This window comes from Odocoileus virginianus, chromosome 13 (assembly GCF_023699985.2).
Source record: "Odocoileus virginianus isolate 20LAN1187 ecotype Illinois chromosome 13, Ovbor_1.2, whole genome shotgun sequence".
In the NCBI taxonomy this organism is placed as follows: domain Eukaryota; kingdom Metazoa; phylum Chordata; class Mammalia; order Artiodactyla; family Cervidae; genus Odocoileus; species Odocoileus virginianus.
This window is the reverse complement of record NC_069686.1, coordinates 59,099,472-59,122,527: the sequence shown is the minus strand read 5'-3', so window position 1 is coordinate 59,122,527 and position 23,056 is coordinate 59,099,472. Positions and strand designations below refer to the sequence as shown.

Here is a 23,056-nt window from a genome sequence, read left to right as displayed (position 1 = left end):
CTCTCTCACCCAGAACCTCCACCTTGTATTACATGTATCTACACCTGTGAGAGGTAACCTGGGCTGCACATTAGAATCACATGGGGAACTTATGCAACTCCTAATGCTCAGCGCACACCTCAGGTCAATTATATTTAAGAGTCTCGGAGAGTGGGATTCATGATCAGCATATTTTTATAAGACTTCAGAGGACTCTAACATGCACTCAGACTTTAAAATTTCCAGATATGAGCCCACAGAATGAAAGTGCATACTGAATACTAACCAACAAAAATGAAAACAAATTATAAAATGAAACAAGTAAAAGTGAAACTAAATAACCTCAAGGATAAAGGGAAACTTATGAAAAAGCACCTAGAGACAAGACATGTTAGTGTTAGTCGCTCAGTCATGCCAGATTCTTTGCAATCCCATGGACTATAGCCCACTAGGGTCCTCTGTCCATGGAATTCTCCAGGCAAGAATACTGGAGTGGGTAGCTGTTCCCTTCTCCAGGGGATCTTTCCGACTCAGGGATCGAACCCAGGTCTCCCACATTGCAGGCGGATTCCTTACCATCTGAGCCACCAGGGAAGGCCAAATAACCTCAGGGATAAAGGGGAAGTCATGGAAAAGCTCCTGGAAAGACAAGACAGATTTACCTACAGAGGGGAGAAAATTACACTAGTAGGAGACTTGTCATCTGCAACATCAGATGACAGAAGACAACTTAAAAAAAATCTTCAAAGTGGTGGGACTGAGGGGAGACTGTGAACCTAGACTCTATGGCCTGCTAAACTGCTCTTCAAGAATGATTTTTCATACACACAAAGCTAAGACTCTACTATTCATGGACCATCACTTGCAGAATTAGCTTACAAAGAACATTATGTCATTATCCAGGTAAGTGAGCCAAAAGGTCACAGAAGTATTTAACGATGTTGACCAAACCTGGATTTCCCCTAGATGTGTGAAACAGATGCACCACAGAGAGGACCCAGTGACCTCAATGAGAGTAAAGTAGCTCAGTGCAAACAAAATAAAGATTATAACAAAAGTATGACCAGGGTTCTTGCTAGTTACTTTTACTTATTTGCGCCTTCATAGAATTTAAGTTTCAGTTTTCAACTAGTCAACGTTTGAAACCTTAAATAATAAATGCCAGGAAGCACTGCCAATACATCCGTATTAAAATACATTTACCATCTTCTTCCACTGCCAAGAAAAAAATATAATATACTTATCAAAATATCAAAACAATTTTATTTTTGTCAGAAATACCTTTTCCTGTTTTCTAGGTGATAGGAAAATAATTCAAGAACTTAAAGTAATAATCATTCAGTTCCTGTAATACTAAACTAATACCAGTTTCCTTCATTTTTCTTAATTCAACCATGCATGTTAAATTTTATTAAATTAATCCTCAGTAATAAAATTCTAAGATTAACCACAAAGAAGAAAGACTCTTAACCAAGATGATAATTATATATTTAATACATCTTGCTTTAAACAGCAATTTCCAAAGTAAACACATCATAGACCTTATAACTTATTAAAGATTTATAGTGCTTACAAAGTTGATTCTAAAAATATACCTTATTTGTTCTAAATGAATAACATTATCTGGAAGATAGAATAATAAATTATAGTAGCATGTTTACCACCACTACAGTTAAGATTGTGTACATATATTCAATATGAAATCTTAGGATTTTCATACTTTCAGCCTTAAAACATAAGAGCAGATTAAAGTTTGGCATATAAGATCTCAGTCTGATAGCGATGGTTTTAAAATCAAAAATGAAAAAACATCTAGTTGACATTACAAGAGCAGGAGCACATGCGCACACACATACACATTCTCTCCCTCATTCAATCCAACACATATCCAACACATACAGATACATACAAAAAAAACCACACACACTTCCAGAGTAAACAGAAGATTTTGCCCTTGTGTATCAGAAATGTCATCTATTTAAAAAAAAAAAAAACTTGGGGAAAAAAGTTAAGAGTATGTTTAAATCATACTTCAAAGGCTCCAGCTGTTGGAAAGATATGCATGAAACTATTATCGGGATCTTTAACGTGCACAGTATGCCATCCCAATTCAGTCTTAAATAATACATTCCTGAAGTATTCACTAATGAGTACATGAATACATAGGACATTATGTGCCCATCCACTTCCCAGATGGCAATCCGCTGACAATAAATCATATGATGCAGCCCAGTTCAAATGGTTTACTTTATAGAATCCAATAGATTATAGAACCCAAGAGAATTAGAAATTTCATTTGGACCTGTTTGGGATTTCTTATACATTCAATGTACAAAAGTAGTGGAATACTACATTGTAACTGACAGTTAATATCACTTAACACTGTGGCACTGCAGAAGGTCATTTTGTATTTCTAAAGCATATTTATTCCAGTTAAATTTTTCAATGGTCCCTACTTTTAATTTCTAGATTTAGACTCAAAACAGTTTAATGCTGATAAATTCTCCCACTTGTCACTTTTTACCTCCAGTAAAATCGTCAAAACAAAAAATTACTTTAAACTCTCTCCAGTAGTTCAGGTTTGCAAATATTCCAAGGAAGTTCTTTTTCATTATATATTTAAACACCCAAAGCTCTTTGAGATGATATTAAAATAGAAACTAACCACAAATTAGGCACCCATAACTCACACTGCTGTAATTAGAAAATAAAAAGGCACAACAGTAAGTGAAAGAGAATATACCAGCTTTCCATTTGCTTTTTTTTTTTTTTGGCTTTCCTCATATTTTATTTCATCAACTTTATAAATTGTTCAAAGCACTCTTATAGTCTGCATGACGGTAACAGAATTATTTTGGCACATCAACACTGTGATACGATATATGGTATACCTAAAAAATTAATTTAAAAATGTCATCTATTAATCAACATGTTTTTTAATGTAGCATACATATATTTTACAGTTATTTAAGTCAAATACATAAAGGCTTGTACTTGATTTACAGATGAAGCAATCACAGATTGCAGTAACATATGTATGTGTGTATATATATGTATATGTGTGTGTCTATGTGTATATATACACACCAATCAAGGGAAAAACTGCATCCTGGCAATTTTATAGTCCGAAGTTTTGTTGGTCTATCTATCATTTGCATGCCTTTTTCATCTTGCTTTTCTGTACAAAAGATATATTTCTGCCTTCTTCATTCTTGATGAGATTTTTCTGCAATAACTTTACATTCATACTGTAAAAATTAAAAGGTTAAAAGGTTAACAGAGTAAGTTAATTCTGAATAGCAATTTCCATATAAACTAAAAAGGTCTAAATGTAATAGTTCATTAGCATATGCCCACTGTATTCCTCGAAGAATCTGAGAGTTGCACAACTATTAGTTGCACAACTATTAAATAACCATTATGATAGGAAAAAAGAAAATTCACATTCTAGCTGCTGCTGCTACTGCTAAGTCACTTCAGTCGTGTCTGACTCTGTGCGACCCCATAGACGGCAGCCCACCAGGCTCCCCTGTCCCTGGGATTCTCCAGGCAAGAACACTGGAGTGGGTTGCCATTTCCTTCTCCAATGCAGGAAAGTGACAAGTGAAAGTGAAGTCACTCAGTCGTGTCCGACTCTTAGCGACCCCATGGACTGCAGCCTACCAGGCTCCTCCATCCATGGGATTCTCCAGGCAAGAGTACTGGAGTGGGGTGCCATCGCCTTCTCACATTCTAGAGGCATAGCCAAAAGCAGGAAAAAATGAGATTTCTGCATTACAAGCAAATGACAATAGTACATAACTTAGATCAATCCTACAATATAAAAGAAGGAAAAATATACTTCTGTGTGCACTCACTAAGGCATACAAGCAAAGGAAACATCACACACTTAAGGACAGGACTAATATCGTAAATTTGGATATTTTTTCAAATAACTTTAAATTTGAAAAGAAAAAATCTACTATGTCAGCAAAAGCTTCAAATCAAAACAATATTTTAGAAATAGAGCTATAAAAATGTATACTCATAATTCAAAATAAAGTAAACCAATGGATTTAGGATAACTTAGAGATTAGGTTACCAAATCTAGCATTGTAAACCACTCAATTCTCTCAGCTGGCTAAAATGGTAAAAGTGACAGCACTTATTCATGGAAGTGCTGTGGCATCTGAATGCTACTCCTTTACTTGACATCTATAGCTGGGCTTATCAACAATGTCCTTTTCCTTCTTAACTAAAGTGATCAAACATCTTGATTTGCTGAAATAGTCCTAATTTATATCTACTATAGCAACATTATTATAAATAGTGCCTCTTCTCACTTTTAAAACTGTCCCTTTTTCATGGAGTAGAAATGTATAGAGGAGTAAAATAATAAAAATTGGAGGATAAATCATATCACCTATCAGTAACATATTTTAGATTTTCTATCCAGAGGTTCTTTCTATTTTTTAATACACTTGCGATTAAATCCTTCCAAGTGATTTATTCCACTGCCCTTTGGAGAAAATTTATCTTACATCTCAAAAACAAAAAGGTGACTAAATAAGCATGAGCTTACCATTGCCAGTTGTCGACCAATGTTTCCCATTGTTATGCCTCCAGCAAAAAATATACATGGTAACCAAGAACGAACATAGAGAAAATCTGGAGATGTATATCTAGAATAACAGAAACATTTTTAACTCACAAAGGAAGTAAGCACAATGACACTATTAAGATAATTACAATAGAAGTAAGTTACACTGAAAATTAAAGTGGCTAATGCAATTTTAAAATCTCAATTCTGAATTCACTTATCATTATTTTAGGAAACAAGTACCAAAAAGAATACTTACTGATAAACACCATTATAGACTAGCAGCTGAGTGACCAGAGTTGCCAAGAAAGCAATTCCTACTCCAAGGCCAAAACCACTTCTAGATCTATCAAAAGTCCACCACAATCCAATGGATAGTGCAGCCAGTGTGAGAGACAACTGTATGTTGTTATCAAAATCCACTTTCTGAGGTCACTGTTAAAGAGTCATCTTAAAATTTGTAACCAAATATTGTAAAGTAAAATAAACAAACAAATAAATTTTAAAAAACAAAGTATTTAATTAAATTCGTTACAAAAAAATTTGTAACTAAATAATATCATCTGTTCATTTTTCTAAAATAAGAGATGTTAATGATAAGACTGGAGTGCATTCAATTTTTAACACAATGTACAAGACTAGACAGGATTAAAACTATGATGGCATGATACTTCACTAATAGATCTTACTGATGTGACATGCAATCTCTCCAAAAAATGGCACACTATATACATTTCCAATTATTAAATCAGACCCATTATTTAAGAAATGCTTTCTTCACAAAATATGTAATTGGAAGCTTCAAAATAAAAGTATTGCTAAAGGCACACACTTTTGCTAAAATGGAAACCACTATTACTTCTCAAACAGGTTTAGAATTGTTTGAGAATCATACAGGAACTTGAAAATAGAAGAGTTGACAGCTATTTAACAGGGTACCACAGTCTCTATATGATTTACTGACAGACACATTTTATAATAATGCAGTTCAGAAACAAGAGTACCAAGGACACACTATCCCTTTCTATTATGTCAACTGTTCTAGTTTTAATTTGTTGAGGAGAAAGCCTTGAAGTGAACATTATCTTCCAACCTGCCAAGCTATTTTGGTTCCTGAGACTTTCTGGTATAGGACAGTTTGCTCAAATGATATTTTATTTCCATCACCTACTTAAGCATCTATTCACAAAGATACAGCCCTTTTCTACTCCAAAATCTCTGGGCAAAATGAAGCTTTATAAATTCAATTTTCTAATTTCTTTGCTAGAGGATTACACTAAAGGAATTAATTTCAAGTATCATTAAAAGGGCATTATCTATGTCCCAAAGGCCACATCTTGGCTCTATATTCACTTCCCCAGAGGAGACTACATATCTTGCCAAACTAACTGGCCATGCCGCAACTACAGAGAAGAGAGAACAAGCTCCAAAAATGCATATAAAACTATTTTCCACTTCCTTTAGCACTGTGCTGTATAACCATCCCCTCTCTCCTACTCAACCAGTGGGCACCCTGAACACCCAGCCTGCTTATGTCTCAGCAGTCACAGACCACTCAAAATCATTCCTTGTTTAGGCTTGATTTATAAAGAAACCTATAGTCCATGGGTATGCTTTCTGAAAAAGCTTTTATTCTTTAGAGGCTTTTAAACCTCCAACTCCAAAAAAATGCTTGAGTTCGCTGATTTCTCTATGTAATAAACACTCTTGTAATGAACGGAGTTCAACATTAACTGGGTTCTATCTTTGTTAACTAAATTAACTTTGTTGTAAGAGTCAAAGCAAAATAAGGAGACTTCCAGGGAACAGGTAAAAACATCAATCTTTAAAATATTATAATGTGACTTTCTAAAGTCTAAACAACCTAATATTAAGTCTGTGTTTTAAAATCTGTAAACATTTTGGATTTTGCTTAAAGGATGAACAGAACAGGTGAGATGGCTATATTTAAGGATTTCATTTAGCGAGAAAGAAAAGAACCACCAAAGCAAAGAATTTAAAATAGACATATAAATCTTTTAAATTCCAGAAAAGGTTATTTAAATTTCTCAACTTAAAAAGAACTGAACTGTCTAGGCTAGAAAGGTCTAATCCAGCAGACAGAGATGAATTTACACACTTGTAGGGCTCCTGGGTCAGAAAAGGAAAGTTCCGAGACTCACCAGGATCTCCAGGGTCTGGCCTAGGCTCTGGCACAGTCTTGCAGTATGAATTACTTAGCCAAGTACCGAATCTCTAGAGCTTTCACTTCTCTTAATAAAGAAAACATGGAACTAGAAGATTTCTAAGTTTTCCTCTAGATATAATATTCTATGAGTCTGTCTTTCTAAAGCCCTAACCACTAGATTTGTTTGTTATAAAATCCTAATTAAAGATTTCACAAAACTAAACATATTGAGAAACTCTTTTTTTTTTTTCCATTTATTTTTATTAGTTGGAGGCTAATTACTTTACATCATTACAGGAAACTCTTTTAAGAAAACAAGAAAGGGAAAAGTCAAAAATAAGAGCCACTGAGGCATTTTCCAGGAGCTTCACAGATCTCTAAGAACCAACACAACTGGGAACAGAAAGATAAGATGTGTTTTCAGAATCTAGGACTCAGCTTCTTTCCTTGGTTCCTCTTCTCCAGCTTCTCCCAAACAATCACTTTGATACTTTCTGTTAAAAGACACTGTAATCTCCTTGCCCCATGACACATCCTCTCTTCAGCTAACTAAGCCCAGCACAGAGTTTCAAGAGGAAACCTCACAGTCTGAGTCACAGGTCTTCTCTTTACTTCACCTTCTAAGCCATATCTTCTAGAAAAGGGAAGACTGAACTAGCATTTCCCAGATCCTCTTTTACAGAGGGAAGCCAGGGACAGGGGTTCAGGTAGGAGGCAGAGAGGATGACAGGATAAAAACCTTATGAGGGCAAAAGCTTTTGTTCTTGGGAGGACATCTTTTGCTGGGGAGGGGGTAGAAGGCAGAGGAGAGATGGGAAATAGAGGTTACTTTATCCTTCAAGCCAGAACATTATGAAAACACTCATGAATCAGTAGATTAAAATGTCAGAATCCTTAAAATGATCAAACTTTAAGAATATGTAACTTAGGAAAAAGAGGTTCTTTTTGAACACAGTCTATAAATTGGTTACTTCTACTTCTGCCCCTTTTAAGAACATTTATGTGGTTTGTGGGTGTTAATTAACACCAACAAATGACAGTCTTTAAAAAAAAGAAAGTATATATACATATATATATATTTTTCAAATTAAAAAAAAAAACAAAACAAAAAAACAACTAGTACCTGAAGTCACATGTCCTTACTGGCAAATCTTAAATAAAGAAAAGAAATCCCTTTGAAAATGTACCTGTTTCAATGTTAGAGCTAGCAAAACTAGATGGAGGTAATTAAGTAACCTAATTCAAAGAAAAATAGGTAAATTTTTTTTAATATACAGTTTCTGAGTGATATCAAAAAATACGGATTGAAGTGAAAGGCTAGACCCCACACTGTACTTGCATAGATGCTTCAACAATGTGGCATGCTTCAACAATGTGGCACGTGTTCTTTTTATGACTAAGTGGGTGTATCACAATTCGACAACAGTGAGGTTGCAAGGGTCTGCTTAACCTTTGGTTTCTCAGAAGCTGCCTTGTTATGACGCATCTCATCGCAGCAGAAAGGATATAGCGCTGGCGTGATTTATACCAACAAAGACGGCTACGCACCGCATCACACTGGACCACTCTCTTTTAAACTTATGCGGTTCTCCTAGATGCCTGTCAATGCAGGGGTATAATAACCCAATCACAGCTGTGGGGGAGAAAAGCAAAAAATTAAGTCATCTCCAACGGTTAAGCTAAGGGTCACAACAACCATCATAAGCATTTGAAAGAGTCTCTAGAAAAGTTTTTCAACTTACTTAACATTATTCATTGATACTATAAACTTACCTCCCAAAAGAAAAAAAAAGTGAGGATAACACGACTGAAGACAGCACTGTAAATGATTACAACAGCAGTCTCAATTACAAAAGACAAAACAGTATTTCATTGTATGATTGAGAATTCAACAGACTGGACTAGAGATGAGTCACACCACTGTTCTACTACTAGTATCTCTGAGACTTGGAAACCATCAAACCAGTTAGCAATTAAGTAATGTTCTCTTTAAGCTATATAATCATGCAACATGCCATGAAATGACACAAATCTAAACAGAAGCTTGAAGCGTAAACATGTACAAGCTCATCACACATGTACTACTAGCTGGCTATGGCTACACTGCAATACAGAGGACCCTGTCCCCCCATCGAGTGTCTTGTCCTGATGCTCCCTTCCAACCTGGCCCTCTCATGAGACTCCAGGTCAGCTTGTCAAAGCAGGGCAACTCACAACAGAAATCTATTCTAAGACTCATCCTGCAGAGGAAAAATGGAGAAAATATGGTATACAGAATCACAAGTTTTCAGTAAAAACTGAAATTCACTGTTAAAAAGATCAGAAGAAATCATTTTAGAATATTTCTTCATTTTGGAAAGAACATATTGAAAGCTAACAGTGCAATTAATTATGAGTAATTCAATTTTTAACTTAAATCCTTGTCAAACCTCAACATTTTACTCATTTAGTGGGAGAGGATTTAAAATGCTAAGTTACTCATTAAAAAAAAAAAGAGTATTTCATGAACCAAAACATTTTTCAACAAGTTATGAAGAAAATGTACTTCTACAGACTAAATTTAATAGGAAATATCTGGGCAGCTTTAGTCTGATAATCTTCCTAAAAACAGAATGTTTATGCTGCCATTTGGTAATAAAAACACAACTGTCACAATGGTTGAAAAGTATGCTTAAAATGTCCAGTATTACCTACAATGAATCATGAAATTATGGTACCCAAACTTAAGTGACCAAAGGGTTAGAAGCCCTTGCCTAGGCTGGTATTGGCTAGCTCTAGCTCACAAACAATGCATTCTATCTTCAAGGAAAAATAGAAATCAATTAATATAAAAAAATCAAATGGAACAGCATAGAAAACAGGCCACATGGCCACCATGCCATCTGGATTTGAGATGTTGCAATGATATATACATTTTCTAATGCACAAAACTGAACGGGCTCTTCCGATTAGGCTTTTGCTGAGGATAAATGGTTCACAGACCATCAAGACATGAGCAACACATTTCAGCAATGCAGAGCTCCAACAACTACTAGTAAATTTTAAAGTTTCAAATTATATTCCTATTTAAAAGGTTCTGCTCTAATATCCTGTGAGACTGACTGACAGTGTTTCCAAATTTCTACAAAGTTAAAGTGGCAACAAGTATGCCTACCAGTTGAAATACATCCGAATGAATGCTCGCTCTTTTTTTGATCTCAGGGGTCAGGAAACTAGCAGCTCGATGTGCTGTTCCCTGCTCTTGCTCCCTCTTCCCCTCCTTTGCCTGTTGCAACAGGCAAAGTTGGAGGATACCAACTAAGATCAGGCATTCCAAGTCAATTTTCCTCGGCAGCTGATGCCATAGGTAGAGAATTATCACATAGAGAGTACTGACATGTGTGGGCAAAGACATAAATAAGTAAACTTGACTATATTTTAATGCATGTGATGTCAGACTCACAAGTGAGAGACAACTGAGGAGAGAAAGTGAAAACACAAAAAGAAATTTAAACTGCCACGCTGCCAACCTTGGGATCTGCCAATAAAAATCAAATCCATCGAGTCTGCATGGTTCTCAGATGCTCACTGAGAGGGAGAATTCGAGGGAGCTTGTCACTTCCCATTAAATGTCTTTTTTCTTTCCTTTAAATAAAGGCCTGGCAGAGCCTGAGAGCAGCATCTCCAGCACAGGAAGGCTGCACTGCTGAGAGCTCGGCAGAAATGCGTCTGGGCTTCCCGTCCTCTTCCTCCACTTTCTTATTTTAACAAGAGAGACTAAAAATCATGCCTGTGTAAAACCATATGCAAACACAGTCCTGCTTAATCAGATGGTTCTCTGTGGCAAAAATCACATTTCTTGGGATATACTTCAGTTATTTCCCAGTAACTAATTGTAGGCTACCAAGACCAAAAACAAGGGAAGCTTGTAAAACATCAAGTCATTATTTTTCACAGTAATGTGTTTAATGCAGCACTCCACTAAAAGAAAAAGTTAAGTCAAACATTTTTCAAGGAAAGGGAGCTGAAAAAGCACCACCACGGAATGAGACATACTCTCACGGAAAATGACGACAGTGTGTTCATCTAACAAGCAGCAGAACCCGTGTCTGGTTCTTCATATTTGCTGGGGATTTTAAAAGGGTAAATGAGTACGACGTGACTCAGTCCCCAGGTGAGCACAGAAACAATCTGATCAGTAACGTGTTGGCGCAGCACCGACAGGGCCCGAAGGTCCGGTCTCTCCTGCCATGTGCCAGGGGAGGAGGGGGTAAGCCTGCTAGGACAGCAGCACAGAAGAGGCGACCCTTAAGGCAGAGTGTTCAGCGGCTGGGGAGTCTGGAAACGGCTTTCTAATCAAAGGCAAGCATCTGAAGAAAAGCACAGACAACAGAAAATTCCTCGTATCATCTAGAAACTGGTAACTTTAGGCAGAAAGAGTTTTAGAGTAGAGGAATTCTCCGAGAAGGATACAAGCCGGCGGGGTCCATGTGCTAAGTCACTTTAGTCGAGTCTGATTCTTTGCGACTCATGAACTGCAGCCCGCCAGGCTTCTCCGTCCATGGGAGTCTCCAGGCAAGAGTACTGGAGTGGGCTGCCATGCCCCCACGTCTCTTATGTCTCCTGCACTGGCAGGCAGGTTCTTTACCACTAGATCCCCCAGGAAAGCGCACAGGCCATGCAAAGAGACTTTTCCCACAGTCACCGGGAAAATAACACCATCACACTAGTGCCGATAGAGGGACAAATGTTCTTCCAGCAGTGAGGGTCTCACACAGGACAGGAAAGGAGGGGCTAGGGGGTGGGGGTGGCGAGGGAGACAAAATCCAAGGCAGAAAAAAAAAACAAAACTGAAAATTCCTAGCAGAGCAGTTGAGGGCCTAGACCAAGATGAGGCAAGGGAGAGATGGAAAACTTGGAAACCGGGTGCGGGCCACGACAGAAAGGGAGGGGCCTGTATGGCTCTCCAGTAACTGGGTGACCGACTGTGTGGGTCAACAGAAACGATGTTTGTTTTTCATTTTTAAATAAGATATTCACTTCATAGGCATGGGCACAGTCTAGTTACTAATAATTTGTGAGTCAAGTTCTCCAGTTATTTTAGCCACATAATCTTTTTTCCAATTTTTTCTTTAGAAATACTCCTTTGTAGCTCTCAACCACATTCAAGAGGTTCTTAACTCCGATTCTAACACTCTGTGCAAGTTAAAAAAGTTAACCAACCTGAAATTCTGCCCATTATTAAACTGAAAATAGAGAACCAGGAAAAGGAAAATGGGATCCAAAGGAATTTACCAGGTTTCTCTACTAGCTGCCCCTCCCAAAGCATCACTAGTGAATTTCCCAGAACAGGGTTTACATGTACAAAGTGGTGATTTCAGAGATGCTCCAGAAGGTAGCTGCTCGGTCTACAAATATTTATTGGACAGAAAAATCAAAGGATAATTATCAGTTTTTCTGATCTGAGATGGTAAGAGCAAAGAGAACTTTGAAAATGCACACCAACATATATACACAAAAATATATGCATACCATATATACACATAAACTGTACACACTTTCTCACAGCATTTACCTTTTTTAAACACTTTCCCTAAAATTGGAGCTGGGGTGTGGGGGAGGCAGCAATTATGTAAGAATCTATTTTCTATCTTTGGCAGCTTCCACAAACCTGATATACTCGTCCCCACCTACTAAACACTACTAAACCTACCCATTACCATCAAGAGTGGATTCAACTGGAATCTCTCCTTTCATTTGCCTGGGCACCTCATGGAATGTACCGCTTTCAGAAGAAACACTTAAGCAAGAAGTGTAAGTCTAAATACTCCACATGCAATGATATGCGGTTAAGCTGGTAACTGTGACAAGCCAGGGGTTGGGAAAAGGCAGGAAAGTAGGGACAGAGTGACTGAAACATAGCATTACCAGTAGAAATTTTCCTTCCTAAATGTGAGTCTGTGGCAAAAGTGACCACATCGCAGGGAGAGATGTGAGCCCGGCTCCTCCCCATGAGGGAGGCACAAGGAAGCCTCAGTCCAGTTCTCCCGCCCTTTCCCAGGAGGTGCGGCACCGGCCAGTGTACTGTACACCGCTGAACCTTCAGGCCAGGCACTGCGTCAGCCCAGAGGGGTGAGGATAAGTGGCTCCCGCCGCGCCTTCCCCAGCAGGCGAGGCAGCGTGTCATGGGGCAACACCACTCCCAGCTCCGGAACCCTGGGCTCACTGGTACCCTCTCCTGTTTCCTCATCCCCTCCAAACAGGCGCAGTGCAAGGATCTCATTCCCAAGGCTGCCCTACAGATCCCTGTGATGAAGAGACAGCCCAGAACATCAACAGACACTCGGTAAAGCGAGGCTCCTCCCGGGAGGCTCCTTCTGTCTGCTCTGAAAAGACATGCTCGTCTAAGGCCTGAGCAGCTCCTCCTAGAGGGACAGCAGCTCCACCACAGGAGAGGAGAGAGGAGGAAAAAGCTGCTGGAAAACTTCCTTCTTCTGAATGCAAAGGAAAGAAAGGAAAATACATGAGGACAGCTAGATACTGAAGACAATAGAGAATAATAAAATATAATTCAAGCTTTCTTCTCTTTGTCTATTTGAACTGTCACCTGTTCTCTTAGAGAATAACAGCAGCCCTGGGGAAATGAAGAATCATCACCTATACAAGTTCTCTTTTAAGGTAAATACTGTAATAGTGAGACGTCAATGTATAAACCATGCTGAAACCTTACCACAAAAATGCCTTTCTATCCACGCAATGGGACTATGTAAGTGTCCAATAAGTTTCACAAGATCATTTTAAAAAGGTCTCACACCTAACTCCTCACCCTTGGCCCTCGAGCTCTAGGACACAAATCAAGGAAGATCTACGTTATATTGCAACGTGGAGATACACATTAAGTGTGAGATACCAAACAGACATTCATAAAAGAAAGAATTCTCTTCTACCACATGACTATGGCTTTCTTCGGCATCTATTACTTTATCACATAAAATAGTAGTAATCTCTTGGTCTCACCAGAAAAAGCCAAAGAGCCACCCACTATAGAAGCGCAGCATCAACACAGCATTCTGATGCACTCCAACTTGTCCAGCATGCATCGCCCACAGAGAGAGATCTAAGCTAGCAGAGTAGTGATTTTAATCACTCTGCCTGCCTTCTCTTTAAGAATTTGTTATTCTGAAAGTATATCTAAAAACAAGATATGAAGGAAAAAAACACATACAAAAATCTAAAAAATAAATGAGGCTTTAAATTTGTACAAAATTATAATCAACCCTTGAACAACATTGAGGCTCAAGCACACCAACCCTCTGTTTAACTGAAAATGCGCCTGTAACGTTACAGTTCGCCCTTTGTAGACAGAGTTTTGCACCTGCAGATTCAACCAATCTCAGATTGTGTGATACATATTTATTTTTAAAAAAAACAAACCCACACATAACCTTTCACACTTGTGCTGTTCAAGGATCAACTATCTTTCATTTTTCAAGTTTTCATCTACTTTAAAAACTAAACAATAACACACATCAAAACCTTAAAACCAGTGTCATCAAAATAATTTCAAATAAATTTAAATGAGATGGGTTGAAGAAAGAACAAAATTAAGAGGTTAAAAGCTTCATCCCTAAGAGAATCAAGACTGTTTTTAGGACTGAATTTTTAAAGGTCATATGGGTCAGTCACATAGAAATCAGACACAAAAGAATACAAACTCTATGATTCCATTCATACTAAATTCTGGAACAGGTGAAAATAATCCAGATTCAGTCTGAGGCTGGTGGCAGGATGCAAAAGGGCACAAGAGAATTTAGAGGGTACTAGAAATGTTCTATGGAGAAAGAATTGGCAACCCACTCCAGTATTCTTGCCTAGAGAATCCCAGGGACAGTGGAGCCTGGTGGGCTGCTATCTATGGGATCGCAGAGTCAGACACGACTGAAGTGACTTAGCAGCAGCAGCAGAAATGTTCTATAGCTGAACTGTGGGGGTGGTTACATGAATGTATGATTCATCTAAACTCATTAAACTGATCACTTAGAACAAGTCCACATACTGTATTTAAAGTACAACCCAGGAGTGCTGACTTTTTCAAGTATTTCCCAGACAATAGCCACAGTCATTTACCCCAATGTCTTTCTGTGCTACAGAAGCAGCCTTCACATACCTGATGCTGTGCCACAGCATGGCGGAACCCACCATGCTGAAGAGAAGATGCTTGCAATCACATCGGGTGGAAAGAGCGTCACATTTCTCTGAATCTGAAGTAAATTTAACACTAATGCAAGAAATACTCCAATAAAAAACAGCACTACTCCTCGAATCATCAAGTTCACACTCCGGCTAGTGACAGATGAGATATATGGACCAGGTTTTTTGGGCCCAAGTGACTCTGTCTCTCCTTCTGCCATGGTTTCATAAGTTCAGTAAGTCAGCCAAGAAATGGTTTCCCAGCTGAAAAAGCTAATAGTATGAACCAAAGCAGACTGGCGTTTCAACAGTACTGCATCTCGTCCTAAAACAGGACCTACCAGAAATCCTGCAAGAGAGAAGAAAAAAGGAATCAATGTATGCCTAATAAATGACTATACAGGTTTCCTGATTTCAATACTAGTTCATTTTAAAGAAAAAATAATGAAATGACAAGCTTACATGCTTATTTAAATTATTTATGGAATAAGAAGATGTAAAAAGCATTTTTATATGCATAATATAATAAAAAAAATAAAGTTCTAAATTTATATTTACTAGGCCAGAACTAGTGACCTTGCTTGCTCCACATCAGTGAGGAAAGCAGCTCAGGCTATGAGAGACACTTTATTATTGGAGAAACCACAAGATCAAACTCCAGGTTTATGTTTCTTCTACCCAAATCTCCAAGCCCATGTAACTGAAGGGCTTGGAGATTCACGTAGAAATTTTTACACTTTAGAGAACTTTACAGAAAATCGTTATATTCTGACTGTCAGTGTTTTAGTGTTCTCAGTAAAATGTGACTTGCTCATGAGGACGATTTCCATAGGGGAATAAAATGACTCTTTAAATGTTTAATGCTTAAATATGTGAATTTCTGCACAAAGTGACCTATAAAAAACAGACCAACACCCGTTCACTCACACATACAGCAAGCACAGAAATCACACCTGACCCACTGTCCCCAGGGCCAGAGTTGTGTCTCACCCCTGCCGTGACCCAGTTCACCTTTGTTGCAAGCATGAGAGCTACTGTGAGAAAGCTAGAGTAGGACGCAAAAGAAAGGAAGCTAAGAAAACAAAGAATAACCTTTTGGCTAGATTCTAAGCAGTTCGAGTAACAGGGCACCTGATTTCTAAAACCTAGAACTTTGCCAAGTACAATCACTCTAGGTATTCACTCCCCATCACTCCCCACCCTTGCCAAACCAAAATGATCTTTCCTTTGTACCCAGAAGTGAGTTTTAAGAGCATGCATGCATGCTCAGTCATGTTCGACTTTTTGCAACCCCATGGACTGGAGCCCACCAGGATCCTCTGTCCATGGGATTTCCCAGGCAAGAAATACTGGAACGGGTTGCCATTTCCTACTCTAGGGGATCTTCCTGACCCAGGGATTAAACCCATGTCTCCAGGGTCTCCTTGTCTGTTTAAAGCAAATAACACTTGACACTATCCATGGCATTGGTGGTAAAGAACCCACCTGCCAGTGCAGGAGACATAAGAGACGCAGGTTCGATCCCTGTGTGGGGAAGATCCCCTGGAGTGAGGGCATGGCAACCCACTCCAGCTCTCTTGCCTGGAGAATCCCCATGGACAGAAGAGCTTGGCAGGCTGCAGTCATAGGGTCGCAAAGAGGCGTACACGACTGAAGCGACTTGGCACACATGAGCTATCCTCATTTAATTCTCACAACCCCCACAGGTGAGTGCAATTATGTCCATATTATAGGCGAGGTAAAAGGCAAAGAAAGGCTGTCACTCAAGCTTCCACCCTTAGTAAGGGGGCAAAATGGAATTCAAATCCACACAGTCTGTCTGGCTCCAAAACCCTCACTCACACCATCATGTCCAGCCTCCCAAACTCTTACAAACTCCCCTAGGTGTTTTGTTTTGTTTTCTTCTATAAATACCAATTTTTTTTTTAATGGGAAAGTACTATACAGACAATTTTCATAACTTACTATTATCCCATCCAACAATGTATCTTGGGCATTGCCACCTCAGTACATAAATGATATTTTCTCTCCTCTTAGTTTATTTAAAACAAATATGGCACTTCTAAGAGCAACATTATGTTGATATGTATATTTGCTTTATGAAATACAAACTTTGTATGTACGTCTCACTCACTATCAAGTTTCATTGTGCCTACGAACCCAGAAAGGTACCTACGGAGCCCATACTGGGAGCTCCACAAATTCACATTTGTTTAATCAAATTGGGTTAGCTCTTTCTGAATCAAACTATACTGGGTTAAGCAAGTCTTTTGGAAGGGGAACCTAACCAAACATTTAATCATTTAAAATATCTTTCCTCTAAGTGTCCAAGTTTCAAACTACCTTACAAATGAATTTTGGAATAAAGCCCATGTGTACACTGTAGGGGGGATGGGGGAGTTTATTTTAGAAATAAACAGTACAAAAAAAATAAGAACATCTGTAAGTACTAGTAACTTTCACAGCCTATCAGTTCCATGCAATAAACACTGACAATAGACTTTTTTTTAACTGCCTCTACCACACTCGAAGCTCTATGCCCAACACCCAGGTGGGGGGGGAGTTCTATCCTCAACCTCACAAACCTACTTAAGTCTACAGCATCACTGACCTCTATAGCTTAGTCACCTAGAGAAAACAGTACATATTACAGTTGATTCAAGGGAAAGTGTCATGTGCTCTAGTGTTCAGTAGCTACAGAATTCATCATCATCATCAGAATCATGATAAAGCACCCATTTATGGAGGGACTACTCTATGCCAGGCACAAAGTAATCCTAACCTTCAAAATAATGCTACAGGTAGGTATTATCTTCCACATTTTACAAGTGAAGATATAAAGTCAGAGACTTAGCAACTTTCCTATGGTCACATGACTGGCAGTATTAGAAATGAATACTACATCTGACTGATGCCAAAACCCCTCCTCTATCCTAATAACCTTGAGACCCATTCCAGCCCAACTCCTCAGACTTCTTTTTTGGCACATCTCTTACAGAAGGGGATTTGGTTACTGAAAAGATGGACAGACACGGGAAAACAATCTCAACTGTAAACATTCTAATGACATGCAGTTCAGTTCAGTTCAGTCGCTCAGTCGTGTCCGACTCTTTGCGACCCCATGAACCACAGCACACCAGGCCTCCCTGTCCATCACCAACTCCCAGAGTTCACTCAAACCCATGGCCATTGTGTCAGTGATGCCATGCAACCATCTCATCCTCTGTCATCCCCTTCTCTGACTGCCCTCAATCTTTCCCAGCACCAGGGTCTTTTCAAATGAGTCAGCTCTCTGCATTAATGATAAAATGACATTATTAATGTCAATTAATATCCAAGTAGGAAGATCAGAAGAATAAATGTACAAACACCTTGTGATTTTCTTTAAGAGTATCAAATCAAGGAGTAAAAAGATGTTTTAAAGAAAAAAATCATATGGCCAACTTCATACAATATTCAACAACAGTCAACTCTTCATTTCCCAAACTTCAGTAGATACAACAATACCCCCTGCCTTCTGCTGTTAAGCCAACTTCTAGTGCACAAAGAGTAAATACACATTTTCAGTAACCCAACTGCTCTAGTAAATCACTTGTTTCTGTCTGAATTTTTCCAAAGGGGAATTCTATGTCTAATAATATTTTTAAAAGAACAAAATAGCTTCAATTTTTAAAACCTGCTTCCAGTGTAGTACACCCCATCTCACATCACTCACTAGTTTTTGTCAAAGAGCAGGACAAAACAGGGCAGGACAATTTCTGGTTGCTTGGAACTGCCCTCAGCATTACAAAACATTGAGCAACCCTGGCTCATGTCCACCAAATGCCAGCGCATGCCCCCTCCCCACTTGGAGAAAACTAAAAATGGCCTTAGGTATCTCCAACCACCCAAACACCCACAGGGAAGCAAGGCGCTCCCACCGAGAGCCACTGATTGCCAGGCTCCTTCCTCATTCTATTTCAAGGCTGCTAGAGACTTTCTACACTGTTTATGTTATTCTGCCACAGCTGTTTATTCAATCTTTCCTGAAAGTGCTTGTTTATAGTTTCCTACTTCACCACAAAAGTAGTTTTTTTTAAAAATAACACAACACTGGTCTGATGTTTATTTGAAAAGATTTTTTTCAGCTACTTTTTTAAGACCAAAAAGCTAATTTTGTGACTATATAATAATACAATAGCATATAATTTCTGGAGACAAAAATAAAAGTTAAAATGCTTTAGAATCACACTATCCTAGAATTAAAGAAATGGAAGGGAATTGGGAGTTCATCTATTTCAGGGGGTATGTAAGTCTGATGCAAAACAAAAGCAAAGAAGTTGTGCATATAAGCATTCTTCTGAGAAGAGAGTTTGGACATTTTTACATCAAGTTCTCAAAAAAAAAAAAAAAAAAAAATCCATGATCCAAAAGAAGTTAAGGATCAGTGATCTAACAGTTTCCTGGCAAAGCAAATGAGACCCAAAGTGGTTAAGTGAAGTGACAAGACCAAGAAAGTATATACCGGATCTTCCTATGACAAACAAGTATAGCGAACTCCTAGAAATGGCCAGACTGACTCATCAAAGGGATAAAACATTCAACACCCCCTACTACACAACAATTAAGTTCCTAAAAAAGCATGTTTATAATAGTCACTCTTTAGGGAAGTAGGTTATTTTAAAGTGAAAGCTCTTGGAATAAGTATCCTTAATAATGTTTTATTATTTTTTAATACATTTTAAAGTTTGGTTTTCTGATTATGCACTGATAATATCTTCCTAAAGTGTATCTATATCTTTAAATGTTACTATTAATCAGTGATAAATTCGATTCTGAAAAAATTTTTAAACATCTATATTTGAAAAATTTAGGTTACCCAAGAAATACTTTTCTGATCAAGAAGTCTCCAGTATAAAAATACCACTTAAAACATAATACCTCAATAGATCCTCAACAATAATCCTAGTAAGTAGGCAGGTGTTTTTTAATCCTTAACCTTTTCTATTTTACAAAATAACATAGGTTAAGTAACCTTGTGTGAGTATAAAACTGTTGCCAGGTAGTACCTGGACTGGCCCCAAGCACGCTGGCTGCTGGCTCCCTGTCCAGAGTGCTTCTTCACCACAATTGCCTTTTCTAAAAACACCATACGAAAACAATTGAGTGCCACACAAGAAATAATTTTTAAAGCCATTTTTTTAAGCAAAAACAAAAAACTTTTTTTCCCCAAAAATTGACAAAGAAGAAACTTCCACAGAACATGAAAAATTCTACTTTAAGCCCCTGACCTACAATTTCTATAGAGTACGTTACTGAACAAAAAGAAAATAGTTCAAATAGTTTGGATAGATCAATAACAAATCATCAAAACTGGGAAACATTACTCCCAGTCTATGGCTGCCAATCAATGGGTTATTATTACCATCAGATAAATAAAACGGTGTTGTAACTGATTCTCCACTTTGTGGATGAAAATCAAAGTTTACATTTGCCACTGAAAAAACATCCCGGCAATAGGCATTTGAAAACAAACACACAAACAAAATCTGCTGAAGAACTGATTAAGAATCAATTGTATTTTAACAACTGCAACACCCCCAAAACCAAATAAGATCATTAGTCTTCAGAGGAAGAGCAGTCACAGAAGTGTGTTTATTACCCTGTCTCTTCAGGTACTTAGGTCAGAAAGGTTACTAAATAATAAAATTAAATTACTACCTTCCACTTTCTTATCCTATGCTCTAGTAATTACAAAGGCATTCTCAGAATAGAATAAACATCACAATGAGGAAAAACACAAATCAATGAAATTCTCCTTTAAAAAAAAAGCACACAGATGTGATGCATAGGCTATGGACACTAAGAACTTCTAGGAAGAAAAACATGTTGGCCTTGAAGACCCTGCAGCTCATCTTTCCTATCAACATTAAAACCCAAACACAGAAACTATTAAGCAATATTTGCATCCCATTCCTGCTTTTAAATAACAATCTCAGTCCACAAAAAGGTTACTCCATCGTTGCAGAATAATTTTCTGATAATGATGAAAATAAGCTCTGTCCTTAAAGTACTGAATTGCTTTCCGCCATTCGTAGAAGCAACAGTTGTCAGTTTAAAAAGAATTAACCTCTTTTCCCAAATAAACATACATGATTCATAGCTTGGTCACTTTATATCAGATATGTACTGAGAACTGTAACAAAACACTACCCAACCTATTGTCCAGAGAAAGAGGGAACAGGAAGAGTACATGGCTATTGGGGGGGGGGGGGGGAAGGAGGGGGGATATTAATGGGGTCCCTCCATTCATTTTCACTCAACTGTTCCCTATCAAGGCCAAATCCCACAATTAGCAGATACAAGCTGGCCATTGCCAGGCTGCCTTCATTCCTCCGAACCCAAGACTGGAGCCTGACTTCCCTGCAACCCTCAGTCCCACTGCAATACTGATCCCTGCCAGTCTCAGTGACCCAGCTGTCAAGACTATGCATTCCTTCTTGAAGCATTTCCTACAGAATATTCCTACAGAATAGTCAGCTCTCCTTGGTATATTTTCCTAGACTATCTAACGCCATTCTTCACCAACTTTTTGCCAATGCTAACTGAACATGGGTCGCTAGCACTAAAGTTTTAGCACCCTCTCCCCTTCGTCCCCCATTATACCCACACTGCTTTCCTTTTCGAGATGGCCAATTTTCAGTGACCAAGCCTAAAATCTCCGAAACTATCACCAACTGATTTCAGGGCCCTGGCAAGAGTTCTCTTTGGCTTTACCTCATACGTACTCCAGAGGTCTCCAATTAAAATACAAAATGCCAAAATCCCACTCCTCAACCCAATATCTACAAACCTTTTGGCTGATTATAAGCGTACTATCAATACAATACCAACCTTTCCAGATCCTTTCCCCTGCTAAACCTGAGTCTGGTCTCCTTGGCTACGAGCCTACCAACTCCTGACAGCTCTAAGCTTGACAGCTCGCCGACTCTACCCCTTCAAACCTCCGGGGTCGCCCTTCCCGCCGTCCGCCAGCCTTCTTTCCGCCCGGGCACTCTTCCACTGTCCAGGGAGTCTCGGCCTCTCCTAGGCCCTCTCCCTGACCCAGCCGTCCCCTTCCGGATCTCGCCGACCCTTCTCCAGGTAAGCGGAGCCCCTCGCCCTTCAGGCCCCATCTGTGGTCCTGGCTCCTCACACTTGCCAGGAGGGTTCCCAGGTTGCAAAAATGCAAGCGATTCCTCTCCCCGACGGCACCCCTTTCCTCAGGCTCTTTTCCTCAACATCAAGTCACTGGCGCTTCCCCTGGGGACCCCAACTCACCCCCGCCTCCGCCATCTTCTGGGACCGGCCCCCGCCCCCCTCCGCCGCTTCCTTCTCCCCTCCCACAACTCCGCCCGCGCTCCACTGCGCCTGTGCGGTCGACGCTCAGACGCTCAGACGATCGGGGCAGAATAACTTCCGGTTCCCACAGGCGCCAGGTGGAAGGCCGGAGAGCCGGGGCAAAAGAACTTCCGGCCTCCACGAGGGTAGTGGCACCTGTAGGCGTGGACCGTCGATTGGCGGAGGCTACCAGATCAGCTGTTGTTTGCTGACCGGGCAGCCGTGGGTTGTGAGGATTGCCCAGACACAGTGGGCGGTGCCAGAGAATCGCGCAGCTACTCACGCAAACGCTTGGCGCGTCTCTCTGTTCCGAGCTGAAATCGGAGTTCTGGAGCGCAGGTGGCTGGTCCTCCTGCTAGGGATGCTGACAGTATCTTTTGTGATTTCACCGACCTTTATTCTCTTTTTTCGTTCCCTTCTAAAGTCATTACTTTTGAGGGGAGAGAACATAATTGATAATTCTCTCTTCTCCATCCCACAGCACTTTATGCGGCATTCATTAATAATCGTTCCCCGAGTTTGACCAGGTAAAGCGGTTTGGGGACAGTTTTCATAGGAAGAGCTTTTGAGGTTTACAGCGAAGTAGATTTTGCTAGGTACAATACAAACTACTAAGAGGAAAATACAAAGTAGAGAAATTACAGCCTTTTATTAGTCAGAAGTAGTATCATAATATGATTGTGGTCAGGTTACAGTGTTCTTGTGGAAAGTTTTTTACATGAAGTTTGGGCCTGGGATTATTGTTTAAGAGCTGTGCAAAGGAGTGTTAATTGGTGAAATTCCTTTGTATTTTTTTTTTTTAC

At 39.1% G+C, this 23,056-nt stretch overlaps 1 protein-coding gene across 3 annotated transcripts; it reads right to left on the bottom strand.

The window, feature by feature from the left end:
* Positions 1-2,207: 2,207 nt before the first annotated feature.
* INSIG2 (insulin induced gene 2) lies at positions 2,208-22,255 on the bottom strand. 3 transcript variants are annotated; one of them, XM_020883044.2, is made up of 6 exons: positions 22,194-22,255; positions 14,872-15,243; positions 8,234-8,358; positions 4,818-4,984; positions 4,541-4,640; positions 2,208-3,227 (listed from the first exon to the last, which is right to left on the bottom strand). In XM_020883044.2, exons 2-6 carry the CDS (start codon positions 15,113-15,115, stop codon positions 3,186-3,188), a joined length of 678 nt encoding a protein of 225 aa, XP_020738703.1. In that variant the 5' UTR covers positions 15,116-15,243; positions 22,194-22,255; the 3' UTR covers positions 2,208-3,185. The 3 variants fall into 3 exon arrangements, with proteins under 3 accessions (XP_020738703.1, XP_070332409.1, XP_070332410.1); XM_070476308.1 differs by lacking the exon at positions 22,194-22,255 and adding an exon at positions 22,069-22,151; XM_070476309.1 differs by lacking the exon at positions 22,194-22,255 and adding an exon at positions 21,768-21,792.
* Between the last annotated feature and the right edge of the window lie 801 nt (positions 22,256-23,056).

Excerpts from the sequence above, each read along its gene's own strand:
- INSIG2 (XM_020883044.2), bottom strand. The coding sequence starts at position 15,115 with ATGGCAGAAGGAGAGACAGAGTCACTTGGGCCCAAAAAACCTGGTCCA. Across the intron at positions 8,359-14,871 it reads ATGCTGTGGCACAGCATCAG|CTGTGATTGGGTTATTATAC; the intron begins GTATGTGAAGGC and ends TCTCCCCCACAG. Across the intron at positions 3,228-4,540 it reads TTGGTCGACAACTGGCAATG|TATGAATGTAAAGTTATTGC; the intron begins GTAAGCTCATGC and ends TAATTTTTACAG.